At 37.6% G+C, this 27864-nt stretch overlaps 2 protein-coding genes across 2 annotated transcripts in view; both read left to right on the top strand.

Annotated features, from left to right (window-relative positions):
• The window catches only part of LOC117985005 (fatty acid synthase-like), a 29764-nt gene extending 12085 nt beyond the window's left edge, over positions 1-17679 (top strand). Inside the window, exons 10-39 of the mRNA XM_034971686.2 lie at positions 209-395; positions 1000-1162; positions 1686-1855; positions 2304-2455; positions 2558-2890; positions 3479-3663; positions 3789-3908; positions 3991-4100; positions 4273-4463; positions 4676-4830; positions 4969-5226; positions 5522-5639; positions 5720-5971; positions 6048-6479; positions 6583-6732; positions 6912-7027; positions 7324-7474; positions 8487-8658; positions 9261-9373; positions 10078-10242; positions 11047-11219; positions 12152-12301; positions 13155-13358; positions 13461-13563; positions 14003-14153; positions 14295-14445; positions 15188-15335; positions 16137-16313; positions 16584-16686; positions 17002-17679. Of these exons, the coding sequence (XP_034827577.1) occupies positions 209-395; positions 1000-1162; positions 1686-1855; positions 2304-2455; positions 2558-2890; positions 3479-3663; positions 3789-3908; positions 3991-4100; positions 4273-4463; positions 4676-4830; positions 4969-5226; positions 5522-5639; positions 5720-5971; positions 6048-6479; positions 6583-6732; positions 6912-7027; positions 7324-7474; positions 8487-8658; positions 9261-9373; positions 10078-10242; positions 11047-11219; positions 12152-12301; positions 13155-13358; positions 13461-13563; positions 14003-14153; positions 14295-14445; positions 15188-15335; positions 16137-16313; positions 16584-16686; positions 17002-17609 (5661 nt within the window). The 3' untranslated portion in view covers positions 17610-17679. The remainder of the gene's footprint in view (positions 1-208; positions 396-999; positions 1163-1685; positions 1856-2303; positions 2456-2557; positions 2891-3478; positions 3664-3788; positions 3909-3990; positions 4101-4272; positions 4464-4675; positions 4831-4968; positions 5227-5521; positions 5640-5719; positions 5972-6047; positions 6480-6582; positions 6733-6911; positions 7028-7323; positions 7475-8486; positions 8659-9260; positions 9374-10077; positions 10243-11046; positions 11220-12151; positions 12302-13154; positions 13359-13460; positions 13564-14002; positions 14154-14294; positions 14446-15187; positions 15336-16136; positions 16314-16583; positions 16687-17001) is intronic.
• Positions 17680-19233: 1554 nt separating this feature from the next.
• On the top strand, positions 19234-27861 carry LOC117984981 (uncharacterized). Its single transcript, XM_034971661.2, has 6 exons — positions 19234-19414; positions 20859-20979; positions 23860-24066; positions 25464-25700; positions 25919-26205; positions 26752-27861. The coding sequence occupies exons 1-6, from the start codon at positions 19402-19404 to the stop codon at positions 27147-27149; spliced, it is 1263 nt and encodes a 420-aa protein (XP_034827552.1). The 5' UTR covers positions 19234-19401; the 3' UTR covers positions 27150-27861.
• The last annotated feature ends 3 nt before the right edge of the window (positions 27862-27864 follow it).

Genomic DNA, 27864 nt, shown 5'->3' with positions numbered 1-27864 from the left:
CCTATTTCACCCCCTTAGGAGTTGAATTTTCAAAAATCCTTTCTTAGCGGATGCGTACGTCATAATAGCTATCTGCATGCCAAATTTCAGCCCGATCCGTCCAGTAGTTTGAACTGTGCGTTGATAGATCAGTCAGTCAGTCAGTCAGTCAGTCACCTATTCCTTTTATATATTTAGATTAAAGTTTTGTGTGTTTTTTATATTTTAGGATCTTTCACGGTACAAAGCCAATATTCCTCGTTTAGTTTTCCTATCAGGCCGACAGGAATCGTCGGTGAATAAAATACTTCACGATTTAAAATCTCGTCCCGTTGATGCCGAGGAAATAGCATTGCTCCACAACATTCAGAAGGCCAGGATTGCAGGTCATTTAGGGAGAGGATTCATTCTTCTTGGTGAGCTTGAGCAGATGCTTAGAATAATACAGGGTGTAACCAGAACGCAAAAACGAAGACAGGTGCTATCACCTACTGATGAGTACTGATATGATACCACAAAAAAAAACCTATATTTTGTAAAAATTCACGATATATCGTAAAAAACATCTGACTGACGCTAGAGGTCAACGAACGTTCCGTAAGTAGGCTACTCGGAGTCAATACCGCGTCGTAGATGGGGCATTTTTTTGTTAGCGTTCTGCGGTTACAGTCGGTATTATAACCTGTCCGCTCTATTATATCAATTAGTACATATAATTATACTCTTTCCATGGAAAGAAGTTAGTATAGCGCTGTTACGTTATATACCGTACTAAATGACTTCTCACGCGCCATTTTAACTCTGGGTCAACTGTCATGTACGGTTTACCTTTAGAAGTACGGTTTACTTTTAAAATGAGGACTAAAATCGTACTTTTGACATGCCAATTGCCACATCAAGTTAAAACAGCGCGTGAGAAGTCATTTTGTACTCATAATATTTACTTCTTTTTGTTTAGTTTAGTTACCGTATAGTCATGTGATACAATAATTCTTAATTTACTTTTCATGTTTATTGAAGACACAAATGAAAAGAACGAAACTGTAAGTCTAAGCGAAAAGGCAAACTATTATGACGATGCTACACGGCCTCTGTGGTTCGTATACAGCGGAATGGGTTCCCAGTGGGCCGGTATGGGCGCACAGCTCATGAGAATTCCTGTGTTTGCTGCGGCCATTGAAAAGTAAGTATTTAGCCTTGATATCTTTTTAATTTCTGCTACATTCTAAAGGAAAAAAGGAAACCTTCGTCGTTTGTCTGTCGTGTCTGTCAAGGGAATACAAAACCTACTTACTTCCCGTGGACGTAGAATGGCAGGTATAGTATGCGACAGGCCGACATCCCCCGCGCTAACCCGGTGCGGACGAGCGCGGTTGACGTGCACGTGCGCGGGGCGTCCCCCCGCCTCATACCCCGATTGCCATCTTAACCTGTCGCGGACTATAGATATGTCTTATAGCACAACCACAGAAGATATTGGCACAAGTAGAGGAACAAAATATGTGTGTGTGTGTGTGACACGGAAAAAAATCCGAAAACTGAATTAGTTTCCTAAACCACACATAGATAGCGCTGTCCGAAATTAACTTGCAGTGTTGCACGTAAAAGTGTTATATATCTTGTACGATGGTACGCAACCTTTCTGTGCGAGTCTGACTCGCACTTGACCTTTTTTATAATTAATTTCTCTTTTTCCACACTAACAGATGCCGACGTGTTTTGGAACCCAAAGGAGTGGACATTATTCACATAATTACATCTCCAGACAAAACTATATTTGACAACATTCTCAACTCCTTTGTCGGCATCGCTGCTATTCAAATTGGACTAACCGATGTTTTACGTGCATTGGAAATTGTACCCGACAAAATTATCGGTAGGTACAATAATTATTGTTTTTAACCCCCGACCCAAAAACTATAAATTTGACGCAGTGCTATAAATTTGACGTGTGTTTGTGTATCTGTCTGTGGCATCGTAGTTCCTAAACGAATGAACAGATTTTAATTTTGTTTTTATGTGCATATACATTATACTCGTAGATGGCAACTGTTCTTGCATTAAAAGCTCTACGATATTATTAAGTTCAATAGTGGTGATATTAGTAATATTAATTTAAAGCCCTTTTTATAAAATTATCACGATTTGCACAAATCTTTTAAACATTTTTATGTTAAACTTTCTATCCCTGAATTTTTCTTGTCAATCCTGGAATAAACTTGTTAATTTACAGTAAGTATTAAAAATTAAACTAAACCAGTTTAACGAATTTAGTGCGAGTGGGCCCTAGCATAATATTTTCATGAACTTGTCGTTTTGTACAGGACACAGTGTGGGTGAGCTAGGCTGCGCTTACGCAGACGGGTGCTTTACCGCGGAGGAAATGATACTGTCTGCTTACAGCCGCGGTCTGGTCTCCGTGCAGACGCCTTTCATACGTGGATCAATGGCGGCTGTCGGAGTTGGTTACCAACAGGTATATATGTATATTCGTTTTTTTCAGTTTTCATTTGGGTCAGTACGTAATATTTTATAACTATCCAACAGAAGATAACAAAAAATGATCATTTTGTTACAGATATCTAAAATGTGTCCACCTGAGATTGAAGTAGCTTGCCACAATGGCCCCGATTCCAGTACAATTTCTGGACCCGCTGATATCATGAAAGAATTCGTGGCTCAACTAACTGCGAAAGAAATTTTTGCGAAAGAAGTGCCGTGCTCGAATATTGCGTATCATTCGCGATACATAGCTGAAGCAGGTCCAGGATTACTCCAATATTTGGGTGAAGTTATTAAGTCACCCAAAGAACGCAGTGAACGCTGGGTGTCTACTTCAGTGCCCCAAGAGGAATGGAATAACCCGAAAGCAAAATACTCCTCGGCGGAATACCACACGAATAACTTACTTGTAAGTTTTAATTATTTTAAACTAGCTTATGCCTCATCCGAGTGGATTAAGGTTTCTAAAACCTTGTGGAAATTCTTTGATTTTCCGGGAAAAAAGCAGCCATTGTATATCCTTTCCGGGATACAATTTCTGTATCAAATTTATTAAACAGACCGTTAAAAAGATTAAAGACAGACACTATAATGAATTAGTATGGATTAGACTAGCCGTACGCCCGATGGAATATACCATCGCAATATCTCAAGAGCATAATACTTTACGCAATAATGTTAGTTTCGGGTAACGTTTCCTCCCCTTGCCCTCTGCGCCGGAGTCCTGACTAACTGAGTGGCAACACACAGCCGAAACTGGTGGATCTGGAAGCATGGAATTTTAAATTTTAATCCAAGACGGTTAAATTCGTTTCTTGTTTAACGTCTCGCCCCTTTAGCGAATATCTTTCTAAAAATATCAATAAAATTGACTTTTATTTATAAACAGGAGCTTTATAAGTACCTATAACAAATTTTACATTTCTAAGTTCAAAAGTTACGTAAGTACTGATCTTACTCATTTCTTTAACCCCTGAATAGGTTAATTTTGTTGCAGAACTCAGTGCTTTTTGAAGAGACATCAAGGCTCATCCCAGCAAATGCAGTGGTAGTAGAGATAGCTCCTCATGGTCTATTACAGGCTATTCTCAAGCGTTCTCTGCCTGAATCCTGCAAACATGTACCACTGACAAGACGTGGCCATCCCGACAATGCACAGTTCTTGTTAGAAGCTATTGGAAAGTAAGATTTTTTTAATTAAGAAAACTTTAACACGTGTAGATTTAATTTGGACATTTTGCTAAGATGTTGTTTGCTCGACGAACTTAATCAACGATTGGGTTTTATTCGTTCTTTCATGTTTGCAGTCTCTATATGGAAGGATATAATCCACAAATACAAGCGCTATATCCGAAAGTAGAGTTTCCAGTTTCCACTGGAACACCCATGCTGTCACATTTATTGGAATGGGCACATAATGAAGCATGGTAAGTTAATCCAAAGTTAGCATATAAATAATCACATCATAAATATTTAATGCAAAGTTGTTCTCAAAATAAATGATTTCAGGAATGTACCATTGTATGTATCAGCGAACAGAAAAACTGCAGCAGCATGCACTCATGTCCTATCCATCCATGATGACGACCATCGATACTTGAAAGGGCATGTGATAAGAGGTAACAGGCGCTTTAAACAGTAATTTTAAAAGAAACGCGTCTACCTACACATGTTTAATTTTCCAATAAGTATATTATATTTTCCCAGGACGCACGGAAATACCACATATTTATTTTTGCGAGTTTTTTATTTATATTTTTTGGAGAAATATATGTTTAAAAATAATTTTAGAGAAGAACACGTATCCTTTCGCTGCCACTTTAGTAGCCGTTTGGGATACATTGGCCATGGTCTTGGGAGTGCCCAAGAAGCAACTCTCCGTGGAATTTCGCGATGTGTACCTGCACTCAGAACCTGTACTTCATGATCAAAGACAGCTGCGCCTGAACATAACTGTGCATAGGGGGAGAGGCCAATTCGAGGTAACCTTTCACTAAACCTAAACAGTGAAGCTGAAATGGAGACTTAGGCCAGTGACATAGTATCTAGCGTCATTTAGCAAGCGGAAAAATGAAAACTTGCCGCGGAAATTTTCTTCAGCGATTTGATTTGCGATAAGGCTGAAGACGTAGACGCAGACTAATATTAACGCAAAATACAGCTGAATTGAAATAACTTTCTACAAATATTTTAGGTTTTAGATGACAACATTAAAGTTGCAACCGGTTTTATTGTTAGTGAAATAGACAAACACATATCATCAGAGGAAGAATTGCAGTCTGAGGAAGTTCTATTGCTGAAATCAGAGGATATTTACCAATTATTGAGCGCTAGAGACTATAATTACTCGTAAGTGTTAAATGTGCCATCACATGATATTCTTGAGTTTTTATACCAACTACATAATCTTATAAAATATATAAAATCCTTATTAGGTATTTACTATTGTACCATTGTACGATTTTAATCTTAATACCTACTTTTTAGGAATGAATTTCGAAGTATTTACAAGGCTAATTTATCATTGAATAAAGCTCATCTTTTGTGGGAAAACAATTGGGTGACACTCATTGATGGCATGATCCAACTAAATGCACTTAAGCGCATTCATGAAAGCGTCTCACAACCTAATTTTATTCGAAGAATCGTAATAGATGTTGAGAAGCATACCAGAGATCAAACTTTAGTGGTAGATAATGCCAATGTCATGTCAGCTCATCTGTGTGAGGTGTTGGACAGAACCAGGTATTTATTTTGTTTTTACATTTCTTGCATTCAAATAGACTAGGGTTTATTTTGGTAAGATTTATTTTGATGGTTACATAACATTTCAAAACAATAGGAAACAGTTTAGAGGGTGGACTGAAATGCGAGAGGTCGTAGGTTAAATTCCCACCCAGTGGTTTATTGTCGGATCTACAACGAGCATAAGTTAAGCACCTTAGATGTCGAGGAAAGAAGAATCTCTTATCTTAATCATTTTGGTCAAGTTTAAATTTAAGGACAATTTTTTTTTGGTAAACTGTTTTATTCTGTTCAGGTGTGGTGGTGTCTTGGTTGAAAACATCAAATTCTATGACCTGCCATCAGTGAACAAAGAGCAAATTGCTTTAAAAACACTAAAATTTGTTCCTCATGTCTCTACCAACAATTTCGATGTAAGTACAATAAATAAATAAGATTTATTTTTGTCACAATTATGGAGAGAACTTATATCATTACCATTGCTTCTTTACAGGAAAATTCTACATTGTATATACTTTTGCAAATATTAGCAGAAAATTTAAATAAACAGGAGATCAATATTGCAAATATTGTTGAATATAAAAATCAAGGAAATTTCGCAAACATTGGAAAAATTATTCATGATATACCTGAAATAAAGATCAATTTATTCGAAATTTGTCGGGATGACTTAGCGAAAAAATCTGATGATTTCTTCAAAGAGATAGATGCGCTAATGATAACAAATTTAGCTTCCGATGATAATGTAAGTCATCTTTAATATTTAATTTCTTAAAACGTGAAAATTTGACTATATTTATCAATGTGTTGTTTTCTAATAGATGTGCCAAGTGCTACACCGGTTACTCGATCGAGATACTTTGCTGATCAATAAAGAGATGTGTGCAGATTTGTCGACCGTTCGTCCTTCTCTACTGTATCGCACTATGTGCGCCCATACCATTGGTGCTTCACGTCTGGAATTAGATATATGGCACCCTTCTGATGTAACGGCCGGGACTAGTGCTGTAACTATGTTTTCACCAGCTGACCTTACTAAACTTGATGCTCAACTGTCCACACTTCCGTCAAAACATAGACTTGTAATATTGACGTCGTATCCAGCTTTTGATGGTTTGAAAGATATTGTTAAAAAGTGGAGAAATAAAGATCATCGTAAAATTAATCTTGTGATTATCAATCACAAACTTGTCGAAGAACAAAGTTTAAGTCAAATGCCGTTTACAGACTTGACTGTTAGTATTTTAGACCACGTAAGTATTTTGTATGTAATTTTGTGATTTTATTTAACTTTTAAGTGTAATTTTAATAAAATTGAAATAGAAGCATTCAATTTTTTTTGGTATTTATTTTTAGGGAATTTGGGGTGGCGAATATTACTTACCAATCCAAGGAAAAATAGTAAAAGGCAAAGAAATGGCGCTGGAAATGACACGATTAGGTGATATAGACTCAATGCGTTGGATAGAAGCGACAGAGTCTAGTCATCCAGGCATTCCAATAAAGGTATGAAATATGAACATTATACCAATTTGATTGAGATTGAAGAAGCATTCGTTAACAGCTACTCGTAGGTGTTGTGATACGGTTGGCCATTCACGTTGTTTGTGGTTTGACTGTACATTTTTTGAGCTATCTTTTTTACATCAAAAGTACCTATAACAGAACGTATAATACCATTTTAGGTACACTACGCTAGTTTGAACGATGCTTATGTGAAAAAAGTATTAGGAGTGGCAGCAACAGAAAACAAAAATGATAGAAAGCTAGTTGAATATAGCTTCAGTGGCACTACTGAAAGGTATGACCATGTTTTTGTAAATTTACAAAAAGATTAATCGCGATTAACTTAATCAGGATTAAGTTTGATCACGATTGATTTGACCTGATTAAAATTAATCAAACTAACTAATCGATTAAAAATGAATCGATTAATGCCAACACTGCTTTAGGGCAGATATTATGCGCCTATCGAGCATTCACAACTTCTCCCTGCTGGCAGATAACCTGGTACGCTCGTGCAAGGGACCGCCCACAGGCCATAGCAGTATAAATTTAAAATATGGATACTAAAATCTAGACCATTTATTTTTTTAGAAAAGAACGTGTAATGGGTATCGTGCAAGAAGAATCAATCCGTTCCCGCGTCGTAGCAAAGCCTGAACTAGTGTGGCCTGTACCCGAACATTGGACTCTAGAGGATGCTGCTACTGTTCCTCTAGCTTATTGCCTGGCATTCTATTGTCTGGTAATTATATTTTTTACTAGCTGGCCAGCCTCTGTTTCGTTTGAGTGGAATTTCAAAAATCGGCGAGGGGGTGAAATTTTCTAAAATCCTAAATTATTTATTTGTGACTGAAAGCCTACTTACTTATATAACTTATAGCATTATAACTTGAGAAATGACGGACATTCATACAAACTTTGATCTCCTATTTAACCCTCTTGGGGGAAAATGTCAAAAAATCCTGAAGCACGTTTTTTTTCATTTTTAACCAAAAGCCTAGTCGTTTCATAGCGAAGCGTCAAATGTAGGTAACATTTAACGCCTGCCAGTGTAGGTTAGGGAATCCTTCACGTTTTGTTAGAAGTTTTATAACTGCCGTGAACTGTGGCACTGCCTTACCTATAGCACAAATAAAGGAAAAAATCCGAAAACCGTGATTATTAGGGTTCCGTTCCTCAAAAGGAAAAACGGAACCCTTATAGGATCACTTTGTTGTCTGTCTATCTGCCTGTCAAGAAACCTACAGGGTACTTCCCGTTGACCTAGAATCATGAAATTTGGCAGGTAGATAGATCTTATAGCTGACATTCGGGGAAAAATCTGAAAACTGTGAATTTGTGGTTATGTAACCACAAATGTATGTTGTGATGTCACACAAAAATTATGTGAAAATTAAATTGTGGTCATGAACTAATAATATTGTTTTCAATTTTCTAAGTAAGATAACTACTTATATCAAGTGGGGTATCATAATATGTAAGGTCTTCACCTGTGCATTCTAAAACAGATTTTTATTTATTTTTATGTAGGTATCATAGTTTTTGAATTATCCTGCAAAATGTCGAAAAAATACGACTGTAGTACGGAACCCTCATTGCGCGAGCCTGACTCGCACTTGGTTTTTTCTTTTGAGGTAAGGAACCTTAAAAAGCGTTATTTCATTTACGATGGTACGAAACCCTTTGTGCGTTAGTCCAACTCGCATTTGACCGGATTTTTAGCTTTAAAGTATATCTATTAATTATCTTTACAGTGCTTCAAGAGTCGTTTTTACCGTGATAACAGTATACTTGTGCATGGAGGTACGGGAGCTTTGGGCCAAGCAATCATCTCTATCGCCATAGCACATAACTGCGATATTTATACTACCGTGAGCAATATAAGGAAAAAAAAGTTTTTGCTCAGATTGTTCCCAGAACTTAAAGGTTGGTATTTCCTTTAATAATGATAAAGAATATTTGGTTTGAACGTTGTTAAGGCGAGTCACCGGAGGCTAAGCGGAGAAAACTGGTTTGCTAGATCAAATATTTGAAGTATTTACCTACTATTAAATAACGGCCTTGTAAAAAGTATACAATATACCTAAAGACATTGTCTAAAGAATGCGCTAATTTGTTACACGATAGGATGTACTTCACTCGATCAAATAAAATTTTGAGACAAGCTAAAATAAAACGAATGAAACGAATTATTTAATAATAAAGTTAGCACATAATTTTTAAATGGTAATATGTCTTTAAGTACTACAGAGAACCTGCAAAATTTTGGTTTTGAACAGGACTCCTCTATATTTATTCAATTCAAATTTATCCCAGAACTTGAACGTTGCCAAGCGGTTTCAGAACACGCCGCGCTGTCCGCTCCGGTGATTCGCCTAGTGTTAGGCCAGCAACGCATTGGCGGTTTCTCTGGTGCTAACTGTGGGTGCTAAGAATGTCCTTGGGCGGGCGGCGGCTCGTTTGCTCGCTATTTGTATTTCAAAAAAAGATTTGAGAAGTTTAATGTATCATCTTAATTTTTTTTTTAGAGGATCATATCGGTTACTCTCGAGACAGCAGTTTTAGAGATATGGTTCGTAAAGCTACCAATGGAAGAGGTTGCGACATTGTTATCAATTCAGTCAAAGGAGACTTAAGAAGCGTAAGTCGTAAAGTTTTGATACCAATCTTTAATTTTTTATTAATTTTATATTCAAATTATTTATAAACCAACAGACAAACTACCATTGAACCGTGATATTATCATGTACGATCAACAATTTAGATTGCGGTAGAATGGTAGCTACAATGTCACGATCGCAAGCATCTCTGATTGGTTTATGCTCGCTCACTATTCGCTACAATGTATCGTTGCAACAAGAAAACCATAAATATTCAGCCAATCACAACTATTGTAATTGTAATAATGATTGATGCAGTTTACCCGCAATCGAGCAGCTGAACTAATCCACAATTGTGTAGACTAGTGAGCTAAATATACTCAAACTCAAAGCATTTATTCAAACTAAATACCAATGTAGCTACCTACACTTTGTGATTTTCAATCGTTGAATTTGTAAGATAATGATGGTAGATAATGATTATGGTGATAATTAAATATGCAAATTCAAAACTAAAGCTATGCGAGGGTTCCAAACGCGCCGTGGTCTGAGACCACAACAAACGTAACTTAGCCGGGTTTTCCTTCTAACTATCACCATTTCAGAAAATTACTTTAACTTATTGGAAGTATCGGAAGTATCAAAGCTGTCGTTAAGCAACTCATTCCCAAGATTCTAACTTAAATATTAATAGTACATATTTTATTATTAAATACATATTTAGTTGCTGTTTTACAATTTACAGGCTTCATTAAATTGCTGCAAAGCATTTGGATCTGTAGTTGATACATCCCTTCTATTGGACAGTGAAAATTACAACTTTGGGATGTTTAACTTGTTGGCAGCTGTCTCTTTCAGTACACTGCAGTTTTCGTCACTATTTGAACCGCAAAATGTAGAAGACTTAAAAGTAAGTACTTCATGATGGAAGATTGGTTAAGGTTAAATAGATACTAGTTCTGTAAAACCTGATCAAATCAGAAATTATGAGATCCGTAGGACAGCTAGAGTAACCGACATAGCTCAACGGGTTGCGAAGCTAAAGTGGCAATGGGTAGGGCTCATAGTTTAAAAAACCGATAGACGTTGGGGTCTCAAGGTGCTGGAAGGCGACCTCGCACCGGAAGGCACAGCGTTGGAAAACCCCCCACTAGGTGGACAGACGACATCAGACGAGTCGCAGGGAGCCGCTGGATTCAGGTGGCGCAAGACCGTGGCGTGTGGAAGTCCCAACAAGATGTCCCGGAGATACCTATGTCCCGCAGTGGACATCTATCGATTGATGATGATGATGATGATTTGTGCAACAAGCTCTACAAGCTCTACTACTTACTAGATTACTAAACTGAAAAAATCTAGTTTTAATCGTAGTAATCGGGTACGTATTCGCTATTTTCCGTATATTAATCTAATTAGTACCTACACATGGACGATTTGGTTACATTTGGTTTTCCCGCAATCGCCCTATGGATGTTCCAGTGGCAGAAATGAATTTTTTATGAAGCTATTCACACTTGTCGGAAACCGATTATTGTATCAAAATGCACTGCCACTAGAACATCAAGCGATAAACGACAAACGACAAGTGGGAACGGCGGTTACTGGAGTTTCGAGGCTATAAACAGTAAATTCAATAACTCTAGCAGAAGAAAATATATTTCGAAGAAGTAATAACAATAATTACTGCTGATTATACTTTCAATATCGATATTAGAGACTGCAAGTAATGGTGAGCGAAGGAATTGCGCGTGGCTACGTCCGACCACTGTCCCGCGTGGTGTACTCAGCAGGTGACGCGTCACGTGCTCTACGCCTGCAAGCCGGCAGCAAACATCTTGGCCGAGTGCTGCTTCATTTAGAAGAAGATATGTCTTACACACAGCATAAGTAAGACTTTATAGCCATGTTCACAAGAGATAGAATGTACAATACATTCACACATTGCGCTTCAAAATAAAAAGTGCGCCTGCGAGTGTAGCGACACTAAAGGTTGTAACCAGAACGCTAGCAAATACTTACCGTTATTGTTATACTACCTAAACACAATCCAATACTAATAACCATTTGCCTCGTTTTGTAGTTTTAGTGATTTAGTATTTTTCAAACCCGCAATGCATGCAAAACTCGGGTCAATGCCCCGCCTACGACGTGGCATTGACTCCGAGTGGCCTACATAGTACATACGGAACGTTCGTTGACCTCTAGCGTCAGTCAGATGTTTTATTTGCAATATATCGTGAAATTTTACAAAATAGAGGATTTTTAATTTTTTTTCGCGTTTTTTATGGTATCATATCACTAATCATCAGTACTATCACGTCTTCGTTTTTGCCAGCGTTCTGGTTACACCCTGTATAGCATCTGATCTGTAATGATTATATGATTTCGAAAAGTTTTCATGAAATGAACATACAACACAAAAAAACAACGTTTTTTGTAAACAGAAATAGCGAGCAAACGAGCAGGCGGGTCATCTGATGTTAAGTGATTACCGCCGCGCCGCTCATGCAAATTTGCAGCACCGAGTTTATTTGTGTTGTATGTAATTTTCCAAAAATAGGCGTAATTCCAAACGTCGATTTGAAATTTTCACTTTTCGTTTTTATCTAAAAAATCTTGTATCTCAATTATCAAGCAAAATTCACTCGCCAGGCCTCTCTCGGGGTGAGATGCGGTTAGAGGGAAAGGGTGACACACGATAACGTTTTTTCCATCATCTATGGAAACACTATTTTAGGCTCCACGCGCCAACGAGTTGTTGCTTCGATGAAGCGGGCTCTTAAAATACAAATGTTTATTTACAATTTCTTTTAATTCAGAATAAATTGCTCGGCTGATCGATTGCACCTGCTGTTGTCAGAGAACGATGCTTTGGGGATGCAATTAGCGGAAAGGTTGATAAGCAGAGGTGCTAGAAAATTAGTACTGCATTGCTCCAAAAAATCAAACAGTCTTTTGTTTAAACTAAGGTAAGTAATGGCACCGATTCTAAGCACAACCTAATTTTAGAGTATTCGCACCCTCTTCTTACTATTGTAATATGAAAAGGACAGAAGCAGTTTGACATTTCTAAATTTAATTTTTAGATGGTAAAACCCGTGATTTTAGCACGCACTCGCGAACCTACTGTTTAAATTTGTATTGTGCACTAAAATTTAGAGTCTTTAAATGTGAAAGTCATGTTCCGTTCCTTTTTTAGCATTAGTAAAAAGAAAGGGATGCAGATACTCTAAATTTAGTTTAGACAGAGACTAGAGAATCGGGGCCATTAACGGTGTTAAATTGCGTTTGCCATTGTAACCTGATTTGAAGGTGTTCGGAAGCTGACATTTACGATATTTTAGTAAGAAATTATTGAGTTACTGATGACACCTGCGATTTCGTCCGCGTAAGTTGCGATTTTTAAAAATCCCGTGGAACTTTGATTTTCTGGGATAAAAAGTATTTTTATCCATATCCGGGATCAAGCTATAGTATCTCTGTACCTACCAAATTTCGGCGAAATCGTAACTGCATTGCAACTGCAACTGCGCTACCTATATGTGATTTATTAAACTAACTTTTACATCAAATACAACATTTTTTTTTGTGACGCAACCACGAGAAATTCACGGTTGGATTTTTTCCTATACTTGTGCTATAAGACCTACCTACCTGCCAAATTTCATGACTCAAGGTCAACGGGAAGTACCCTATAGGTTTTCTTGACAGACACGACAGACGGACAGACAGACAACAAAGTAATCCTGTAAGGGTTACTGTTCCCTTTTGAGGCACAAAACCCTAAAAACCAACAATTGTGTCATCCAGATCGTTTTACAGGTCCTGGGAGGAACGAGGAGTTCAATGTACAATATCTTATGGGAATACGTGGAATGAAAACATTTTCAATTTATTGAATAGCAAGACACCAGAAAACGTCGAAGGAATATATTGTATTTTGAATTCTAATGAGCAAAATGAAAATATTTCAAAATGCTTAGAAAATTTGACTTTGGCCACACGCAGTTCGAATTGGTCTATAAGGTAAATATTATAATCGCTGTTTAGGAAATCAATCACCATCTAGTATCTACACTATAAAGAGAGCAGTAGATTTCTACTATGATACTCAATCCAACTTTTCAGGTATTTCGCGTTAATCGATGCTAGGAAAGAGACTGGCGATCACATAAAAATAACAAAACCTCACGACCAATTTACTACCATCAAATTACTACCTTTAACATTGGTAAGTCCGTTTTTATTTGTATCGAAAAATATGCAACAGCCAAAGACATTTTAATCAAAACACGTTCATATAATTATTATCTACATGGCGTATGAAAATCCATTTTCGCTCATACCATAGAGCATAGAAATTATTAGAAATTATATAATAGTATAATTACACCGACGCGAGATAGTCTAACCAGCCTTACTTACTTAGTTAGCTTTGATAAATAATTTTATTAATTTGTGCATTTCCTAAATGCATACGTTGGCAATTTTACCAATCAATAATTATTATAAATAAAAATAATTGGAATCCTCAGTCGTGTCGTGTCATACTTCCCTACGTTGGCGGCGAATTACTGCGAGGTGGTACATGTACATATCTCAGCTGTAGGCCGTCATCACTTTTATTATAGCCAACAAAGAATGTTTAAGGCATCGCATTTTTTTTACAGAATGACAATGTTGAAGATAAAGAATACTTTTCTGTGAGTCGTGATATTGATGCCATAGAAAAATCATTGTGCTATAAACAGCGCGTAATAGCAGCGCATGATATAAAAAAATCTAATAGCAATTTATTAGAAGAAGTTGCTTACGTAGCAGGTAAAAAGTTATTTTTTGTATCTTTCACTCATTTTGATAGGTAGTTATTTACCTAATACCAACAAATTGTTTATCAGAAAATTAATTTTGATCTTTGATATCTGTTAAGACATGATGATTTTTTTTGTTCAATTCTAATAGATATATCAGTCAATAAAGGCACGCCGCAAGATTTAACACTAAAAGATCTGGGAATGGATGAATCAAAATCTAAAATTGTTCGAGCTTATTTGCGCGATGTTTATAATATATTACTGGAAGATACTATCATTCCATTATTAACACTTAAAAAGTAAGTATTTCAATTAGTCCAGGAGACGCTTATTAGATACTTAACTTCCATACAATTGTATGTACCTACGTATAACTCTAGCAAACATAATTTGTAATTTGTACCTACATCTACATCATGTTAGAAAAATATAAGTAAAATGTAAAAAACAGTTTTTAAATCAAAACTTTTTATTTAACTTAAAAAGAAATAATAAAGTATAAATAAAGCTTGAGGTTTCGTTTCAGAAATTTTGAAAAAACTTATCGATAAATGATTGATGTGGACACTAGATTTTAATATTTAGATTTTCATTCTCTATGACATTAAAAAACTTATAGGCACATTAGGTAAATACTTCTTAGTATCAGAATATGTTTTTACTGTTTAATACGTGTTCTTAAAAAGTACTCATGAAATGAGTCCAAACTCCACTGTCATGCCATTTATATCTCCAACGGCAGAGGTCCTAATGGGACTCTCTGTTGGTGGAGATACCATTATTATCTGTCGTCAACTGAACCTTGTAAAATTTAAATTTGAAAGTAGCTAAAAATTAATTACCAATTTCGAAGGAATGACCAGAACCACAAGATACGAACAAAAAAGCTTGTAAAGAGTGTGTCGTGTAAAACGTTGATTTTATAAAAATAACCATAAATAGCAGAAAAAGCTCCTGATAAAACAATAGTTATAAATATAGATATGGGCAGTTGGCACGGAGAAATTCATGCAAAAAATAAACAATCTAAAACTCTTGCAGAATACGGGAATTAGAAGACAAGACATTAACAAAAGTGTTTACTGAAACCAAAGATTTGGACACATTTTTCTCTCACATCGACCCAGATGAACTCCTAGCTACAACTGAAATGGTATTTGTGCCGACACTTACAACAAGTGCTACAATGGTAAGTAATAATGAATAAATTGTAATTATTCAGTTCACGGAATTACTGCGAATAGTTTCGACCAACTTCTTAAAACTATGGCTTAACTGTTGGATCAACGGTAAGATACAGAAGCAAGTGGTTCTTGAGACGGCACGCCCTATGAAAAGGTTCCTCACTCTGCAGCCCTGACTACTGGCAGCTTGGGTCCTACTCCGCTGCTAGTGGGATGTTTTTGTTGTTGTTTCTGTTACTTTATTTTTCTGTTGTTTCTGTTATTTTATTTTTTAGTGTTTCTGTTATTTTATTTTCTGTTGTTTATGTTATTTTTAGGGTTCCGTACCTCAAAAAGGAAAAACGGAACCCTTATAGGATCACTTTGTTGTCTGTCTGTCTGTCTGTCAGTCAAGAAACCTACAGGGTACTTCCCGTTGACCTAGAATCATGAAATATGGCAGGTAGGTAGGTCTTATAGCTGGCATTAGGGGAAAAATCTGAAAACCGTGAATTTGTGGTTACATTGCACAAAAAAAATTGTGGTCATAAACTAATAATTAGTATTTTCAATTTTCGAAGTAAGATAACTATTATATCAAGTGGGGTATCATATGAAAGGTCTTCATTTGTACATTCTAAAACAGGTTTTTATTTATTTTTATGCATCATAGTTTTTGAATTATCGTGCAAAATGTTGAAAAAATACGACTTTTGTACGGAACCCTCGTTGTGCGAGCCTATCTCGCACTTGGCCGGTTTTTTATTGTTGTTTCTGATATTTTATTTATTTTGTTGTTTCTGTTATTAAATTATCAAAATTTTCAGAGGGATGACGAATTTGACGTAAGCCAAACATTCCTGTGTATAGTACCGGGTCTCGAAGGACTACACGTACGATTCCGCGAACTTGGTGAGCGACTCAAGTTACCGGCACTCGTACTGCAGCCAGGCGTCGACAGACCACATGAGACTATACAAGAAATGGCGCAAAGATACGCTAAGGTCAGTTGGCACTTGGCATCGTATTGGTAGATATCCGAAACTTGCAAAGATAAATGTTTTTGCAGTAGTTTAGTACTTCATCATCACTTACCCATCGCCGGCTAATTACTAAGAACGGATCTCATGTCATAATAAGAAAGCATGATTGGCAGGTAGCCATACTAAAATTGAAAGAGTAAAACTGATGCAGGAAGGGCGTTCTATATCCAAGCGGTTCGAATTAGAAATTCATCAATCTTATATTTAAATTGTGTGGGTATATTCTTTTAGATTCTTCTAAAAAGGACTCAACTGAAGGAACGCTTTTATCTTCTTGGATATGAAAGTGGAGTTTTGGTAGCGTTGGAAATGGCAGCAATCCTTGAAGATCATGGTAAGACAATTTGACATAAGACATAACATGGGATTGGCATAACAAATGTATTAAGTATGGTTTATTATACAAAGTCTCTCTCAGCTAGCTGGCAGCTAGCGATGGCTTCGTATAAACAATGCTTTAGTTACAATGTAAATTCGTTTGTAAAATGTAAAAAAATTTTCTGTTTTTGATGTTTAGTGAACAGAATAAAATTCAGAAAATACGTAGGTACCAAAACCAAATCCCAATATCAAAAATTCTAAATCACTAAATCTTTATTGTACTCTTATATTCGAGCAAATAAAACAATATTTATCTTTTACTTCGCAGGTTTAACTGGTAAAGTATTCTGCATTGGTGGCTCACCGGATGAAATTCTCGCGAAATTTGAAGAAAAGCTTGCTAACTTCGAAACTGAAGAAGCTCTGCAAGTTGCAGTGGCACGCCACATGTATAATTTGATTATTAATGATGATAATCCAGAAGATCTAGAGGATGAGCTAAAGAGAATCTCTTCATGGAAACAAAAAGTATATTTCTGTGTCCAGAAGCTGCGTGGACGTATAGACTACTCGATTCAGTATGCACGAGAACTCATCGAAGCTGCTTACGCAAGGATAGTGCAGATACGACGTTATCATTCAGAGCCACGTCCTCTGCGCTCCCTCCTTATATCTATACGGCCATGGTTATCTTCATCTAATAACGTTAACTCCCTTTCTTTACAAAGTTACTCGCAAGAACAAGTGATAGAGTACGAACTGAAAGCTCCTCTGGCGTACGCAGCACAAGATTTGCGTTGCGCTGCCATTGTTAACCGACATCTAGACAACGATCTGATAGAGGACTTCGATAAGAGAAACTTGTGCGAAACTTATATTATAAACGCAGACTCCTTCATGACCACTACTGACAATGTTGATGATTATCTATTTTAAATGAATGGTTATTGTATACTAATGCTATCTAAATAATATGTATACAAAATAAATATTTTTATTCAAGCATAATCAGTTTTTTATTGTTTAGTACTTAAAGTTAAACTAGCTGTAGCCCACGACTTTGATGCCCGCAACTTCGTCCGCGTGGATATAGTTTTATTAATCCCGTGGGAATGCTTTAATTTTCCGGGATAAAAAGTAGCCTATGTCTCCGGAAGGCCCCGGGATGTAAGCTAACTCTGTACCAAATTTCATCAAAATCGATTAAACTGTTGGCCGTGAAAAGCTAGCAAACAAACAGACAGACAGACACACTTTCGCATTTATAATATTAGTATGTATGTTACTTCTGAATAACATAGCTTTCTAATGGTGAAAGAATTATTAAAATCGGTTCAGTAGTTTCAGAGTTTATTGATTACAAACATACAAATCTTTCCTCTTTATAATATTAGTGTGGATGTGAGAAACGGAGCAATGTCACAGACGTTTTATTTAGAAACTATTGGAGCTTCAAAGCGGAACAATTATAGACTTTTGTTACGCATATACCTATAGGATATTTAAAGAAACATGGGTCCTGCCGAAGTTCAAACTCAGCGCTAAAGTTGCTATTATAAAGCAACTTAGTCACCAAGTCAAAGGGTCAACGTTATCACCAAGGATAACTTCCTGGCGGGCGCTGACTGTTTTACGAATCCATACTAATATTATAAATGCGAAAGTGTGTCTGTTTGTCTGCTAGCTTTTCAATGCCCAACGGTTAAACCGATTTTGACAAAATTTGTTACAGAGTTAGCTTTACATCCCGGGGACGGCATAGCCTACTTTCATTGATTGATATGAAATTTGGTTCAGAGGCAGCTTTCGTCCCAGAAATTGACATGGGCAACTTTTTATCCCGGAAAAAAACGAGTTCCCACGGGATTTTTAAAAACCTAAATTCAAGCGGACGAAGTCGCGGGCAACATCTAGTAAGTAATAAATCAGGCAAGCTGAGCTGAATGAAGTTTCAAAGTTTTAAATTGAAATAAACCCCAAAAGGATTTTACATACCTAGAATACTAATAATAGTAATTATGTCCTAAGTCCCGACCTAACTTCGGCCACGGTGGCCAATCTTACCATACTGGGTACTCCGTAGAGAACTGCGCGGAAGATATTATGTGTACACATGTGTGTGCGCAAACACAGATGAACTCTCTATTCCCTCACTCTCATAACTCATTGGACACGACTGGAAAGAGATCAGACGCAGGACCAATGGCTTCACGTGTTCTCTGAGGTACGGGGGTTCACCCCCGGTTATGAAGCCCGGTGGTGCTTCAGCAGCACCACCGGGCTTCATTACTGCGGGCTAGTTTAGCAGAAAAATACTATTTTTGAACCGACAGGGACCCGGGAATCGAACCCAGGACCTCGTCACCCGCAATCGAAGATGCTAACTACCTACTACACCAACGAGGCAGTATACTAGGATACTATGAATGTACCAACCATAGCTGCTAAACTTTGGTAAAGTCACCAATAGATGGCATAAGCGTCGTCTCTGTTTAGTCGATAATCTGTGGTGTACCTACCTAGCGGAAAATATGGCAAATGGGCAATGGCAATAGCGGATAGCCTCAATAGAAAACAGTTGTTTGTGAACGCATGTACCGGTCGGGGTATTACGTTGTGCGCTATTATGAATGTGGATTAAAATACCGGTTTTCTCTCAGAGAGTATAATAGGTATAACAAGGTTTCCACATTATACTTATTTATGAGAGCGTGATTGAAAATTTGCAATGAATTTAAACGGTGAGTTTAGAGAGATTTATTTTTGACTCTGTTACATATACCTAAGTAGGGATCGCCAATATACAGTGCAGTTTATTGTCCTCAATACTACTTTCACTGCTTGTTTTCTTGATTTTCTTCTATTTTGTACGGTTAACCTACCTAATATTTTTATGTATGCAGTTATACATTATATAAGCTTATGTTATTTATAATTTGGATGATACCTAATAGGTATTTCTATTTTTATAACTTTTATTTTATTAGTTTTTTGGGATATAAGTATACTAATACTTATTAGTATACTTATATCCCAAAAACAAGATTAGTATAACTACGTAATACGTAGGTAGGTATGCCGAGTTCAAATCAACTTAGTACCTAAGTACCTACCTAGTTTAAGCGTGATGAGTGCACACACAGACAAAAATTTTAAAAACTTTGTTGGGATCTGTCTACGTAGGGACCTATGAAATCTATAGGTGTTGATAATAATAATAATGCCTCATCCGACTAAATTTTTTAACGAATATAAACTTCCTCTACCTAATGTAATAAATATAATCAATCAGGATTGTTTTTGTTTTATTATCTTTTAAATTAAACACAAAATATGAATTTTATCTTTCACGTAATTCGCTTGTCTATGTATGTGATAAAATTAGTAGTTTAATCATCATGATCGACCTATTGCTGGCCCACTACTGAGCACGGGTCTCCTTTTAGAATGGGAAGGCCATCAAGTCCTGGCAAGTGCGTATTGGCACTATTGACAGACTTTACATTGCTGATAACTGACAAACATATGTACATACATAGGACATAGGTACATGACATATTATGATAAGTTTAAGAGTCTGCAAATATTATCTACAGCAAGAAACTTAATTACTATACACGATAATTAGGTGCTATTTATACACTATCATTGACTAGAGATGGGACAGTAGTAGTAGTATCAGGAAGGGGGACGCCTTGCACACCCGCACGTCACCCGCACCCGTGAAGCGCGGGGGATGTGCGGGTGTGCGGGGCGTTCCCTCCCCGATAGCTATTCTCTCGGTGGCTATACTATACTGTCGCGTACTGTAGGTAGCATATGCAAAAAAAAAAACAGGAAGTAAAATCTCAGCAAGTTTGAAAATTATTATTTTCATTTTTATTCTGCTTTGTTGTTTCAATTTCGCGCGGTGTAACCAGAACGCTGCAGCGTTCTGATTACACCTGTATATGTATGTCTGTTTGCGGCGCGGCCCCTTCTATCTACTACGGGAAAATATCTTGAATTTTGGCAAAACAAGAATTCCGCGCCATAGTCACGAATCAAAATCTTTATTATTCATGTAAGGACACTGCGACTCTGCCACCGGTTCGGAAAGAAGATTCTACTAAGAAGAGCCGCCAAGAAACTCAGCAGTTGTAAGTTGGTTATAGCAAGTAATTAAAATGCCTACTTTAATTTCAGTGGACGAGTTCATTGAGAATCTGTTCTCCGATGAAGCATTCAAGCAACCATCTGACAGTAAAAAACCCGAAGATCTAGAAATGAGAATACCAGAATGGTACGATGAAAAACAATACAATAAGTAAGTAGCTACCTACGTAATACCTATTTCATTTTTTATTTTTAGGGCTCCGTGACTCAAAAGGAAAAACGGAACCCTTATAGGATCACTTTGTTGTCTGTCTGTCGGTCTGTCAAGAAACCTACAGGGTACTTCCCGTTGACTTAGAAACATGAAATTTGGCAGGTAGGTAGATCTTATAGCTGGCTTTAGGGGAAAAATCTAAAAACTGTGAATTTAAGGTTAGATCACACAAAAATAAATAAATAGTGGTCAGGAACTAATTAATTTTTATTTAACAAATTTTCAGTTTTCGAAGTAAGATAACTATATCATGTGGGGTATCATATGAAAGGGCTTTATCAGTGCATTCTAAAACAGATTTCTACTTATTTTTATGCATCATAGTTTTTGAATTATCGTGCAAAATGTCGAAAGAATACGACTGTAGTACGGAACCCTCTCGGTACGCGAGCCTGACTCGCACTTGGCCGGTTTTTTTAATATCAATCTCTAATGAGTTGTGAGTTTTTTTTAGGGTTCCGTATCATTTTACCAAAGACAAAGGAACCCTAGGATCATTTTGTTGTCTGTGTGTCGGTCGTGTCTATCAATACCTGTCAAGGGAATCAAAATCTATAGGGTTACCTACTTCCAAGCGTAAGAAAAGGGGGAAATCCGAAAACAAAAAGCGTTATATCCTGTACGATGATACGGAACCCTTAGTGTGCGAGTCCAACTCGCACTTGACCGGTTTTTTTTCGCTCAATGAACGTGTTCGGTCTTTGAGCGTAACATACCTATTTAATTATATAAAAAAGCGTGACTAGTGATATATTTGTAGTATTAATATAATGCCTACCTATAATATTCTATTCATATATTATACGAGTAGAAAAACTGATATCTACTGGTGCTAATTGGTCAGGCTACAAACTTGAATAGGTTGCCTACCTGTTGTTATTATTATAATCTAAAGGTTAGTGAAGGCATAAATAAATTTGATAGCGTAGGTACTTAAATAAACTAAGAAGGACGGTAATCTACAATTATAATAAATTTTTATAAGTAGATATAATAATATTATGAATTATACTTATGAGTTACTTATTACGTTAGTAGGTATGACACATGACAGTACCTACTTATATTATTATGAAATAGGTATACATCATAGATCCAACCTACCTAGTAAAAATATATAATACTTTATACATATTATAGTACGCGACAGTATACACAGTAGGTATTGTTAGAATTGATTATGGTTATCGATCGACCACAATCATAATAATCGATGATTTCGATTATGACATACCTAGCTACTTTTTAGGGTTCCTTAGTAAACAAGGAATCCTTATAGTTTCGCCATGTCCGTTCGTCCGTCCTTCCTCGGTTGAGCTCGCGTGGCATCCTTTTGGGAAAGACTTCGGAGCTCTAACAATGCAATACTCAAGGTCGTTTGTGAAGGGATGCCCAGCCCTATTTTTAGTTATTGGCTATCTGTACACCAGGATAAGAACAGAAAGTAATACATGTGACCTGTGACATCTGAAATGAGTTTTTTAACCATTTCAGTTAGTTGTAAGGTATCTTTATGTATGCTTTGTAATGTAAATTGTATTTTATTTTATTGTAATTTTTAAATGTGTTTATGGGTTTTATGCCTGACAATAAAAAACTATTATTATTATATATTATGTGCTCTCACGCCCGTGTACAAAATAGATACATATAAAAGCCAAAAAAGTTTATAATATACCTACTTACATACATAAAAATAAATAAACCTACATAAACATTACATACATACATATTTGTACCGGGCGGAGGATTACACCCCGGCAGGGGAGACCAAACGGCCGGGGGTCAGGGCTACAGGTGAAGAAATCGGCGGACTATCCTAGCCGAGTCCAGCAAGACCGCTTTTTGCATCCTGGCTGCGAGCGAACTGCCACGGAACCCCAGTCGCCTCAGATGTTGAGCGAGGCTGACTGGGATCAACCCATTCGCAGATATGACGATTGGGATGATTTCAGTGGACTCCACATGCCACATGTCGGAAACCTCGTGAGCCAGATCAGATTATTATTATTATTATTATTAATCTCAGAGACTTTTAGTGCTAGAAATCTGTAATTTGGCACGGGTATAAATATTAATCACGCCGATAAAGTGGTGAAATAAAATTATGATATTTTTTTAGGGTAGCTCCCCTTACATGTAAAGTAGGGGGAGCTACTAGCTAGACGAGAAAAAAAAATTCTTTTTTCTCGTCCCCGACGACCTATTCAACGATACCCCGTAGTGTGGGGTATCGTTGAATAGGTCTTTTAAAAATACTGTGGGTGTGGGAACATCATTTTTCGATTTTTAGATCCGTTTGTAAAATATGTTTTAAAGTGTTTTTATTAGAGTCAAGTGCCCCCCCCCCCCCCTATCAGCCAAATGGTAGTATATAGGAACGTAAAAAATTCACAGCAGTAGTATATATAATAAATTTTAAAGGAAAACTATCATGGCTAAGTAGAGTTCACAGGTTAAGGAGTTATATCTGTTTTTCGAGGATTGTGACTACGGAACCCTACACTGCCGGTTTTATGTTTTAAAGTTAACAAAAATATGAAGATATTCAAGACCAAGTTATTGAAATCACAATGCTCAAACATGGCTACAGTTAACATCGTTAAATATGATAATCTACGATGACAGTTAATCTGTAAAGTACCAAATACGTTTAAGCACGGTAGGTAGGTACTATAACTTAGTAGTTAAAAAAATTTAATGAGTACCTACCTAACCTTTCGCAGGTAAGTATTTTTACCTACGAAAAGTTTACAAAGTTTCTTGCAGGCTCTCAGGTCTCAGGGGTTGTTGTTATATCAATGTTTACCTTTATAGGGCCCGACGCTTTTACTGGGACAATTGCTTCCAAATGACGTCAACGATGCTTCTGGGCCTAGTCGCGGTGTTCGCGATTCCCTCCATACTGCGTGTGCTGATCGGCTCCCATCGCTCCAACTCCACATACACGGCATATAGAAGATATCTCTCCACCTTATTACACACAGTCTCTTGGTTCGAGAATGATCTGATACCTGGTAGCATGTAAGTAGCTGTGTTTTTTATTTGAGCCCTAGTTTCCAGGTTTACAGGACAATGATACCTATAAGAAATATTAGATAGGTCAACAAAGTTACGAGTACCGTTAGTATACATTACAAATTAGGAGCTTTGTGTTAAAAACCTTGCTAGAACAAGCCTACCTATGTACCTACTTATCAATAGGGAGGTAATTTGAGTGACTTGAGTCATGACACTGCCAATGGCCAATGCACTGATATCAGTGTACAATACATCGATATCCGAGATACCCTACCTAATACCGAGGCACTTATATTATCACGATTCACGAAGCCTCGGGCCCGGGCGTAGCTATATTATTAGGTATCTTATAGTTCGCGACAGGTCGAGATGGCAAACGGGGTATGAGGCGAGGGGACGCCCCGCACACCCACACGTCACCCGCGCTCGCCAGCACTGGGTTAGCGCGGGGATTGTGTGGGTGTGGGGGTCGCCCCCACCCCGATTGCTATCTCAAACTGTCGCGTACTATACATTACGTAGTCATCCTTACACACTAGAACTATAATCAAGTTGTTAGTGGGTACCTACAAACTATTCTATATTTAGTTTGCGGTCATAGACATTATGAACAGGTTTACTTGACACCTTGCGAAACAAAAAGTTAGGTAATATTAGAAAGATTTGCGCCTAATTTGGCTACATTTTATCTTTAAACTGTAAAGTCTAATGTAGCCCGGATTTTTTTCAATGGTACTCGTACGTATATCGAAACCTCAGAGATTCCCGGACCGATTCGCAAGTTTAATTTTTTTTAATCAATAAAAGAAGTTTGCCAGATATTACTATAAAAATTTCGGAATCGAAATCTTGGTGTCCTGCCCGCCTAAGTTATGGGGATTCAAGAACTGTTGATAGTGATTAACTCCTTCAACTCTTCAACCCTGATGCTGCAGGATACAGCCCAGTCCTAAACTATGAACATTCAGGAACTGTTGTGGTGAATTAATGTTGTAGGTATTCAACCAAGTACCAAGTATTCAATTTCGATGCTGCTGGGACTCCTAAGCTGTGGGACTTAAGAAACTGCAGAATGCAGATGGTGAACTGATAATGTCGTTACCAAGCACCGACTCTATTATTGAAGTCAAAATTTCAACTCCTCAATACTGACGCTGAAGGGGTACTTTCCGTCAAGTTATGGAACTTCAAACGCCACTACAAAATACCTACCACAAAATAATTTCTATTTTTGTATTTCGCAAACAATTTTCCTATGTTGAAGTCGGATGAACATACCTACGACGTAACTGACGCAGACACTCTCACCCGACTTCAATATACGTAAATAAATAACAAAAAATATGCTTTTTTACTGGCGTTAGACATTAGTTTTTGAAAAGGATTTTTACGTGTACTAGATCGTGGAGATCTCTACTGGCAGTACGTGCTCGTCACATCAAAGCCAGCCTTTCAGCCAACCTGAAAGGCCAGGGTATCGTCTCGCAGCGAGACCTGGCTTTAACGCAGTTTGGCTTCGTTGGCTTTGCCGTGCTCAAGCCCGAAAAATTCGGAATACGAGAGAATGAGGATGGCGATTGGGAGGCATACAATCATTTCTGGAGCGTCATTGGACATGCCATCGGTTTGGAAGACAGGTAAAATATATTTCAAAATACGTTATAAGCCAGTATTTCTCCTACGCTTACTGAGGCTTACGTGTCTGAGGCGTACGAAAAAAATTTTTTTTGGGATGAATTAGTATTTTTAATTTTGGTAGAGACAAAAATGAAGTAGCCAAGACATTCTAAAAAGAAATGCTTTATTAGTATATTCCTATATTTAGTCAAATACTTAGTTGTGTACTTCTGACCAGGTACAACATATGCCGAAGGAATATCGAAGAGACTCGGGAAGTGTGTCAGATTCTCCTGCGTAGAGTGTTCACCCCATGCTTGGAAAACGTGCCTGAATACTTCGAGCACATGGCTCGGGTGATGCTAGACGGCATGTGGTGTGTCAACCCGACCGTTCATCTCGATTCCATGATATACTGGGCAAAACACTTGGGCGATGTGCCCGGATTTGTCTACACTGAAGCGGAGAGGATGAACTTGCAAGATAAAATTCGGGAACAGTTGAAAGGGAAATCAGAAGACATTGGTAAGTGACCATATCACGAATCATCAATCAATCTCCTCTCATATTGAGAAGAGTTTGGCCAAAGTCCACCACGCTGGCCAAGTGCGAAACGCGAATTGGCATTTGGCAGACTTCACACGTCTTTGAGAGCATAAAGGAGAACTCTCAGACATGCAGGTTTCCTCACGATGTTTTCCTTCACCGTTAAAGCGATATTTAAGTAATTGCTTAAAATACACATACTATAGTACGCAACCGGTCGAGATGGCAATCGGGGAGGGTAGGTACTCCCCGCACACCCGCACAGCAGCCGCGCTATCCTGGTGCGGGCGAGCGCAGGTGTGGGGGGCGTCCTCCGCCTCATACCCCGATTGCCATCTCGATCTGTCACGGACTATACCTAACTCTGAAAAGTCAGAGGTGCATGCCCGGAATCGAGCACCGGCCCCCTAGTCATACGAAGTTGCGCTCGCACCGAGAGGGTTATATGTTAGGTATGATAACTGATATACACTGAAGTACACTGAGCTTACTTGACTACTGTTTACAAATAAATATTATTTTCAGGTGTGGACACTACAAGCTTTATATCGAAAGCTCCATTCGATCTGCCCAACAATCCACTGCGTTTGCTCTACCTCCACGACTATGATAGATTAGAGACGGTGCCGCCCTACAAAAGGCTTTCTTTCGGGGCGAAATATAAGCTAAGACTCAAAACGACGATAGCCAATCTGTACACATCATACTTAGGCCGCATATATTTCAATCTGCATTTCAAATTCAGTTTACTCTTGATGAAATATTTCCCATACATGGCTTTCTTTAGATTTGGTGTGATAAAGTCTTACGTGAATATCTTTGTGGAAGATCCGATAGATCACGAGGAGCCTAGACCTAACTCTTACTACTATCATCAGCCGCCGCCCCCGTTATACAAAGAACTATTGTCTATAATATGGTGAAGTTAAGTTACCTAACTATACCTAAGAAAAAAAGCGGTTAAGTACGAATCAGACTCGCGCACGAAGGGTTCCGTACCATCGTACAAGAAATAACGTTTTTTAATCCCCCACCTAGCCCCACTGTTCACTCGTGATTTTGAGGCAGGCAGGCAGGTCGTGATGGCAATCGGGGTGGGGACACCCGCACACCCGCACAGCCCCCGCGTTAACCCAGGGCGGGATAGCGCGGGTGACGTACGGGTGTGCGGGTCGTCCCCCACCTCATACCCCGATGGCATCTCGACCTATCGCGTACTATAGGTGCGACGTAGAGCTAGAAAATTATAAATATTTCTTTTGAACCTACGTCCATTGTTCCATACCATACCTATAGGTAAACGTAGATGCATCTACTTAATATACCTACGAAATTATTATTATTATTATAACGCTCAGAAAAAAAACGCTTTAAAAACTATTACACTGTATGTGTATTTAGCTATACTAGTATTGCATATCATAATATTAAGTTTAATTCTAAAATCGATTCAGTTATGTAAGTGTATATATACGGACGGACAGCATTTCGACTGCAAACTGACTAAAAAATAGCAGTCAGGATGCTTGATGATAGCTTATAGTCCAAATGCAGTCCGTCTGTATAGACCCTAAGTATTTCTGAAATGTTTCTGACATAAATTTTATTTTATTAATAAAACTTAGGTACTGATAATCA

Source organism: Maniola hyperantus, chromosome 9 (assembly GCF_902806685.2).
Source record: "Maniola hyperantus chromosome 9, iAphHyp1.2, whole genome shotgun sequence".
Classification (NCBI taxonomy): Eukaryota; Metazoa; Arthropoda; class Insecta; order Lepidoptera; family Nymphalidae; genus Maniola; species Maniola hyperantus.
The sequence above is the reverse complement of the archived record's forward strand: the minus strand, read 5'-3'. Positions and strand labels throughout refer to the sequence as shown.